Source organism: Symphalangus syndactylus, chromosome 11 (genome assembly GCF_028878055.3).
Source record: "Symphalangus syndactylus isolate Jambi chromosome 11, NHGRI_mSymSyn1-v2.1_pri, whole genome shotgun sequence".
NCBI classification, from domain to species: domain Eukaryota; kingdom Metazoa; phylum Chordata; class Mammalia; order Primates; family Hylobatidae; genus Symphalangus; species Symphalangus syndactylus.
This window is the reverse complement of record NC_072433.2, coordinates 11,517,330-11,525,625: the sequence shown is the minus strand read 5'-3', so window position 1 is coordinate 11,525,625 and position 8,296 is coordinate 11,517,330. Positions and strand designations below refer to the sequence as shown.

At 48.7% G+C, this 8,296-nt stretch overlaps 1 protein-coding gene across 1 annotated transcript; it reads right to left on the bottom strand.

The window, feature by feature from the left end:
- Window positions 1-3,447: 3,447 nt before the first annotated feature.
- MSC (musculin) lies at window positions 3,448-6,497 on the bottom strand. The gene is made up of 2 exons (XM_055298664.2): window positions 5,493-6,497; window positions 3,448-4,595 (listed from the first exon to the last, which is right to left on the bottom strand). Exons 1-2 carry the CDS (start codon window positions 6,024-6,026, stop codon window positions 4,509-4,511), a joined length of 621 nt encoding a protein of 206 aa, XP_055154639.1. The 5' UTR covers window positions 6,027-6,497; the 3' UTR covers window positions 3,448-4,508.
- Window positions 6,498-8,296: the final 1,799 nt, after the last annotated feature.

Here is an 8,296-nt window from a genome sequence, read left to right as displayed (position 1 = left end):
AAGGTACATGATGCAGTGCCAGGAAATGTGGGACTGGAACCCACTACATCTGACCCAGCCATCTGTGAATTTTTTTTAAATGAGTTTTTACAAATTCCAAAAGTAATATACAAACTTTTTCAACAAGCAAATAAGAGTAAAAGATAAAAGCTTCTTGTTCTTCCTCCCCTCCCGTTCCACTGCTAAAAGTTAGTAATAGTCCATACAGACGTCATATTTTCACCAAATGAAAGCCCCAGCTTTTATTTGCTCCACGATCCTCTTTACCATAAGCAATAAAGAATCTCAAGGCTGATCCAGAACTATCTTGGTGATAGCAGAACCAACAAGAGGGAAGGCTGCTAAATGCTACCCGAGTTTACATGATTACATGTGGATTTCTGACTGTGGCCTTCTTAGAGCCTTGGGTTTGAAGGATTTCTGTGGATCAACTTTCACTGTTGTGGGAGAAAGAAGAAAAATAACACAAAATGTGAACACAACAGTGAAAGGGATGAATGGAGAGTGGCGAGTGCACTGATGCAAACACCCTGGGTGCCCGCAAGTGAGTATACAGGGTTCACACCGAAAGGAGATATGGCCAGGTGATCAGTTACGAAGGGAGCCAATCTGGTGGACTTTCCCACAAGTTGGAAGCTTGGTAGTGAGGAGTGAATTATCAATTTACCTTGTTTCTCCTTTCCAAATGTGACTCTGAGTTACCGTTTTAATTTTTAATATTTTTTTCAGAAGTATCAACCAAATTATCTACCAAATATCTATTAAAATAGAATGTGTTTAGTTGTTTGTGTGTGTGTGTGTGTGTGTGTGTTTTATAGACAAGAGATGTTTCCTTATTTTTTTAACTTCTAGGCATTTGTTATCAGGGAAAAATCTGTGACTGTAAAAGTCTTTTGTAAATTTTAAGGGTCATTGTTGCTATCTGTTGAAGGAGCTGCCAGACTAAAGTGAAATTATAAGTTGAAGCCCAGTGCAAAAGAAAATGCACAACATCAACTCCACAACCAAGAGAAACGCCTAAATGTTTCAAAATTACAGTACTGAAAGCATTTCTTTTCAGATATTCATCTTAGGAAGAGTCTGTGGAAGGGGATTTTTGTTCTCTCTGGTTGAGTCAGCATCACTAATAATAATGCTTTGGTCCCTCAAAAAGCCCCCTGAAGAGTATTATTCAATTTACTCATTTTGTTTGTTGTTTAGCACATTGTACATTGTATTTCTTCGACTTCTTTCTCTCATCTTTCCCTCACAGCAGTACAATCAAATCGAAGTAATCCTAAGCACATACTTCATTTTTTTCTCTTAAGCCCCTCTCCCCACCCCACTTCCTGCCCACTTCTCCAGTCCCAACTCCCATTTCTCAAACTCAAATCTCTAAAGAAAAATGATGAGAGAGAGAGATTTGGTGGTGCCTGTCTACCACTTAGAACACACTCTAGTAATGGTAGATAAAGAAAAGGCTGGTTTAAGATGTTTAAGGCCTGTCCCAACTGCAACACATGCACAGAAGCTTGCAGAATTTACGTGGACTCATTGGGGCTTACTAGAAAGTGGCCTCTTTCTTTTTCTTCTTCTTTTCTTAAATAACATAATTCCTGGCATTGGGCTTTTTACAGAAACTGTGGAGCAGAGCATTCTTGAGAAAGTTTTTTTTTTCTTCATAAATTATAGGACTATAAAGTGGTCATTAAAATGAATTTCCAGGGTACAGTGCAACACTCCCTGTACATGTGAGTCAGTGACAAGCATCACCTTAATTGGGGGTTAGAGACAGAAAATCTGTGAGTTTACTCCTGAGTTGGCCAGAAGGAATATAATTATAGAAGCACATATTTTAAATATTATTCTTTCACTTGTAGAAATTTGCCCAAATATTTCCTTGTTTATTCAAATGCTTGTTCTTATTTGTGTTCACCACAAATATAGCTATTCTTTCTGGTTTTCTGTATTTCTGTTTGTCCACTCTTGTGGGACATTTCTCTTTCACGGTTGTAATCCAGGCATCTCAAAACAAGACCCAACCTTAAAGACTGGACTCTGCGAATGTCACACCTGTTTGCAGAAGTGGTTCCCTCTGCCTCTGGATTTCCTTTAGTGACCAGCATTTAGTGCACTGCTCATTGCATATTAAATGATTTGTTTAAATACATTATCATATTTATTCCTAAGGCAATATTCCAGGTAGGCACTGTGATGACCCCCATTCTACAGAAGAGGAAACTGAGGCTCAGAGGTGTTCATAATGTAACTTGCACATGCTCACTAATCCTGTGGCAGAGCTTGGATTTCAAGCTGGGTTCTTTAGACACTCAGGTTCCCTTTAACCAACATACACTGGGCTGCCTCCTTTCCTTGAAAAGAGCCTAATTTGCTGGACTTTTTGGAAATCACCTTGACTAAGATCTGGCCTCCAGCAGACACTCTTCCTCAAGAAACTGTCTACCCAGGACTCACCGCTGAAGTGCTTGGTAGGGTTTCCTGCCACAGGTTACTTCAGGTTCCCTTTTGTCAGAAAGCCCCTGATGCCACAAGACTGGATCCCCAGGGCAGGTTCCATCCCAGGTTATGAATAGAAGTCCAAGACAATCTTGTCAGAAAGCAGTTCTTTAGCATTTTGGTTGGTTTAACTCAAAACAGGAAGTCACTCTCCCCACCCCATCCCCCCTCACCGCCTAACTAAAATCCAGCTGTATTTTTGTCTCAAGGTCAAGAAAACTGCCTTTCAATTGCACAAAATGGACAGAACCCCAAGTTGGGCAGTTGTTTGTGTAGTTTTATCCTTTACACTTTTCTAAATGTTCTACAAAGAGAACATTGCTTTTAAAAGAACCAGCCATTTTAAAAATTGTATTATAGGGTTTCCAAGTTGTTACCTTCTACAAAAATTGCAGTGCAAATGGAAGAATATAACACGGAAAATGAGTGTACGTTTAAAAAGGCATATAAACATTTGAAAAAAGAAAAGCACCGTTGAAACACAAATTGGCCTCTTATATTAGGGTTTTACTCTGCCAGTTACACTGGAGACTTGTGGGTGGGCCTTAGGGGTTTTTTTGAACTACTTGCAATTGTAAGGATTGCAGTGTGCTTTTAGCTGGAGTAGCTGCTGTGTGTGTTGTGTGTGTGTGTAAGAGAGACGTGCACCTATGTTAGCTTGAGGAGTGTATGCCTGTCAGGACAGCAGGGGCCTCAAGACTCTCAGGACTTTTATTAGGCCTCCAGTTATGGCCTTCCAGGAAGCCCAGCGCGGAGAAGCAGTAGAATCATAGAGATTAATAAAGAATGACGTTTGGAAATGGAGTGATCCAAAAGTGATCGCCACCATTCCTCCCGCAATGACCCACCGCCCTGACCAGAGGAGATCAGCCCTTAAAAGTTAACTTCTACAGCCAAACCCTCTCAGTAAAGGGCAACAAAGACCACATCCTGACACCTCCAAGGGGCACACAGTTTTTACAACGCGTTTTATTATTCATAAAAAAATAAATTTATTTACATGTTATTTCCTGTGGTAGTGCAGCCTCGAGGCAAGGGCGCGTTCCCTATCGCAGGATCACTTGCTATGGTAAGCCGCCCACCCTGCGCGCGCGGCAGGAGGCGGTGTTGGAGTTGGGGCGCCCGGAGCTTGGAGTGGGGAGGCCTGATGGAGAGTCTGGAGTCGGAGCTGGGGGTGCTGCAGGTAGGAGCAGGCGCGGGGCGGAGAGGGAGGCCCGAAGAAGACCCCAGCCAGGTTGGCGCAGCGGGGCTTGGGGAGGCTTCAGCCCCGAAGTGGAGAGGGTGGACACACGCCTGGTTAGAAAAAGCCGGGAGCTTGGGAAGGAGACGGGAATGAAGAAGCCATCTGGCAGGGAGGCCGAGCGGCCCAGAGCTCTCCGGGCAAAACCCGCCTGCGGTGGTCTGGGAAGTGTGTCTCCACCTGGCCCTGCGAGCAGCGGGCCTCCTCCCGCCCGTTAGAAGGGCGCTGTGCCGGGATGCGAACCTGGCCCAGAGAAGCCACTCGCCCTTCTTTGTCGCTTAAAACCCTGTCCCGCCGCGGATCTCACGTCTAGACTCCTGTCTTTAAAGCGGATGTAGAGCGCGTTCTAACCGTTCCCTAACCATTGTGTCACCGCGAAAGGCCCGGGCTGTGTGCAACCGCCCCGCACGTGTGCGATGAATCCGGCTCCGCTGAGAGGGGATCTGTCTGGCGCGGGCGGGGGCAGCAGCCCACAGTTAGTCTACGGAGATGGGGCCCGGGGGTGGACCTGCGTCCGCGCTCTCGTCACGAAAGGAGGCTCTTTCTGGAGAGGCAAAACGTGCTCGCCCAGATCCGCCGCAGCTGCAGCTGTGGGCGCTGCGCAGTGACAGCCACGCCCGCCACCTGTCGTGATCACAGTTCCAGGGAAAGGGGAAGGGTCAAGGAGAATCCAACGGAAACTTCTTCCCATCTCACGAGCTCTCCCTTCTCTCCGTGGCCCCCAAACACTCGCATTTAACGAATAATCCCATCAAGTGAGTTCCAGTCCGATTTAAGCCGTGGTTCCACATAGTCTGTTGGCTGCGGAAACTTCTTTGGTGTCAGAGTCCGGTCTTCCCGAGACCACGAATGGCCATGTCTGTAAAATCAAAAAGAACGTCAGATATTAGAAAGAAACGATTGTCTCAAACCGAAACCGCTCTCCTACGCGAACCCCAGATATTCCTGACTTGGAGTAGCTAAGATTTTATCAGCATTCTGGGAATTTGCATGTCTTCTCTCTGAACTAAGATTTTCATTTTACTGGAGGCTGATAATCCGAGACGTGCCATAGCCTTTCACGCTTCTTCCTGGACTTTGCCCGCAGGATAATTTGGTGAAACTCATATGACTTTGAGATTCTGTCGTTTAGTTCCCTTAAACACACACACACACACACACACACACACACACACACACACACACTCCGTCATCCACTCCAAGCTCCAAGTAGGAACTGGGCTTGGACAGGATTTTTCCCAAGCCAGGAGAGCTGGCAGATCAGAGAGGGACTTTCCAGACAAATCCCATCTGGGGAAAAGTTACTATCTTCCAGAAGCAATTTTCCTAAAAATGCAAATGCTCTTTTATAGAGCTCGGCCTTCCCTCCTTTAAGAAAGGGCTTGCCGATTCAAACCTGCCCGACTCTTAGCTGGATGAAGTTGGGCAAGGAAGATTTGCCGTCAGTCTGCAACCTGGTGGCAGATTGAGATGGAACCAAGATTTACCCTGGAAGTAGGATATTAGTCAATGGCTGTCACTGGGGTACAATGTTCATTCAGAACGACGCAAACAGACACGGATGGTTGATTCTCCTTCAGGGAAATGGCTGGCCACTCCCTTGATTTGGGAGAAACTAAACTGGCCTTCTCGTTCCCAGTCCCAGAACCTCCACCCCTTTCGAATTCTTCCCAACGGGCTGACCCTGCCCGGCGCACAGGAGCGCCCTGGGTATCTCCTGGCTGCTCTCCCGAATCCTTGCGCGCCGCGCCCCTACCAGGTTCACTGGGTGCACGTAGCCATTCTCATAGCGGTCCTCCTGCAACAGCTGCCGCAGGTGAGCGATGTAACTGGAAGCCAGCCGGAGCGTGTCCAGCTTGGACAGCTTAGTGTCGGGGGGCACCCAGGGCAGGCTGGTCTTGAGCCTGGAGAAGGCTTTGCTCAGCACGCGCATCCGGGCGCGCTCGCGGGCGTTGGCCGCGTTCCGCTGCGACTGCTTGCACTCTGCGGCGGAGCCCTTGGCCGGGAGGGGCTTCTTGCCACCACCGCCCGCGCTGCCACCTGCGCCGCCGTCCCCAGCCACACGGGGCCGCTTCCTCTTGCAGCCTCCCGCGCTGCCGGCTGCGCCCAGAGCGCAGCGCTCCTCCTCGCCGTCGGGGTCCTCCTCCTCTGCCGACGAGTTGTCACTGGGCGAGGCGTAGCTGCGCTCTACGCCGCGGAGGGGCGGCCTCTTGGAGGCGGGGACCAGGTACTCCCGCTGCAGCCCCCGAAGCTCCATCTCCTCCGGATCACTCACCGAGCCCGTGGACATCCCGCGGTCCCCCTCGCCCACACGCGTCCGCTTTCCTACCCCCTGGCCAGTCTCGCTGTCTCCGCCTTCCGCTCCCTGGCGGAGGCGGAGGCCAGAGAGCGCTCCGAGAAAGACTAAAAACCCAGGCCGGGAAGCGCGGGGTGAGAAAGCGAGGTGGGCGGCGAGAGCGTGAGCGCCCCTCCGCTGACCCCGGGGAGCGTGGACTACAAGTTGGCGCCCAAGTTCAGCATCCGCGCGCACCGCCGTGAGTTGCGCCTTTTGACAAGACTATCTGTACTCCTTGGAACAAACCACCCCGGGCAAAGAAGAGGGGGTTGTAAAGGGGGGCGAGAGGTGGGGCAGGGGCGTGGAAGGGGTGGGGACCGCTTTTCTGCATGCAGGAGAGCGGTTGGTGGAGGCGGGGGAAGGGGACGTCTCTGCAGAGCCGAGATTTGGGCTCTGAAGCCCGACGGACCTTCAGCATGTCTGTGTGGGATAAGTGAGCTTTCGGGGAGTGAAGGGGCACATTCTTGTTCCTACCGACCGTGCTTCTACCCCCAGGTAATCTTAGCCGTGGCAGAGATTACCAGACACTTAGAAACGACAGGATCCCGACCTCTGCTTGCCTGCCCGTCTTTCCAGTAGAACTCAGTTTTCAAGTTAACCATTCATGATGTATGATTATCTACCCAAGCCTTGCTGGACAAGAGAAAAAGCAGAACAGGCAAACAACATCCAACAATGCACAAGTTACCTCTCATTTTCCTCCTCCTTTTCTTATAATATAACTTCCTGATTTACAAAAATGGTTACAATGGTTCGTTGCATTTTCAAATAACATCTGTAACTTAATGATATTATCTCCAATTTGCAGAACTTGAAGCTGAGCCGCCTAGATAGACGTTAAGTAAAAGACCCAAACTTACTAGGCTAAGTAGAAAAAAAGATTCAAAATCCGCATTTCGAAATCCTGGCCCGTCGGTATTCTAGTCAACTCCGTGCCTCCGGGTCACACATCACTGGATGTTGTAGCTGGTATTTTCCACTATCTCGAGAGTTCCATGCGTGATGTGATTTTGTCTTAATACCACAATGCATGTGTTTGAGGATCCGGCCCTAACGCTTTGCATTATAGTGTAGGGAATCCTTGCTATTGTATTTAAAAGACTGTGTATTGAAGGGCGAGCTCCTGGAAGCAGAATGCTAAGTTAACACAATCGTCCATTCAAAGTAAAAACGACAAAGGAGCACCCTGAATGATCACGTTCCATTCCAAACAAGACTAAAACATCCTGCTCTTCCACACAAGAAAACACAACAATTTTGCAGTCTCATTAGGTCATGGCAGTTCCTGGTCAGGGGATAAGTACTTCTGTGGATCAGAGCCCCAGTGATCAGAGACTGAGTGCCCGCTGTGTGCCCGTCACTGTACTCGCGGCTTGTGAGCAGCTCACTGAGTAATAAAACCCGTATGAGTTTGGCATACAGTTACCGCGTTTTACAATGATGAAACTGAGTCGTCACACCGGCTTAGGTGTTCACTTGTTCTTTTCCTGAAAGTCCGCAGGCTCCCAAGCTGAGCAAGGTGCAAGGGGACCGATGTGGATTCAATCCAGGACAGAACTGGCAGAGATAGCTGCGCCAGCCTGGCTCCCACCAGTTCGTACAGCAGAACAAATGCGTCCAGCTCCAAGGCTGAAGTGCTGCAACAGGTGGCTGGCAGAGGGTGACTTCATCACTCAGGCATCATTCCACCTTAGTCTCCCAGGCCATGCTACCCTTAGCGGGGGCGTTTTGGGGCCGGGGGAATGTTTCACATAACCCCTCCCGCTCACCCACATTTGCAAAGGTTTTCTCCCTGTACAAGTTGTCTTTTGGTTGGGGGCAGGGGGTGGGCTGGTTCTGGGACAATTTGAGTAAAAAGATCATTTGCCCTCAGTTCTCTCTGGGGTAGGGAAATGCAGGGAATATTTGACAGAGTGTGGAAATCTTTCCTGGAGCGTTTGAACTTGAACTTGACTCTAGTATCGCCTTGCCAGGTGAAGGAGAGGAGAGCGACAAGGAGGGGCAAAGAGACGGACCGAGGAGAGCCAGGCTCGCTCTCTGCAACGACTATTGATGACTTGAAGCTATCAGTATAAATATATAGTCTCACACATTAGGGGCAGGCGAATAGGTTTTTAAAATCTGAATTGTTTATACAGGTGCAGAACAAAGTCTTTCTTTAGAAAAGATTAATGGTGAGAAGAGCGCTAGATTTCTCTAAACAGTCACAAAAACTATACCCAGCT

Bases quoted from the DNA above. Each gene is read 5' to 3' on its own strand.
- MSC (XM_055298664.2), bottom strand. From the start codon at position 6,026: ATGTCCACGGGCTCGGTGAGTGATCCGGAGGAGATGGAGCTTCGGGGG. The intron at 4,596-5,492 runs GTAGGGGCGCGG...TTGATTTTACAG, and splicing joins ACGTGCACCCAGTGAACCTG to ACATGGCCATTCGTGGTCTC.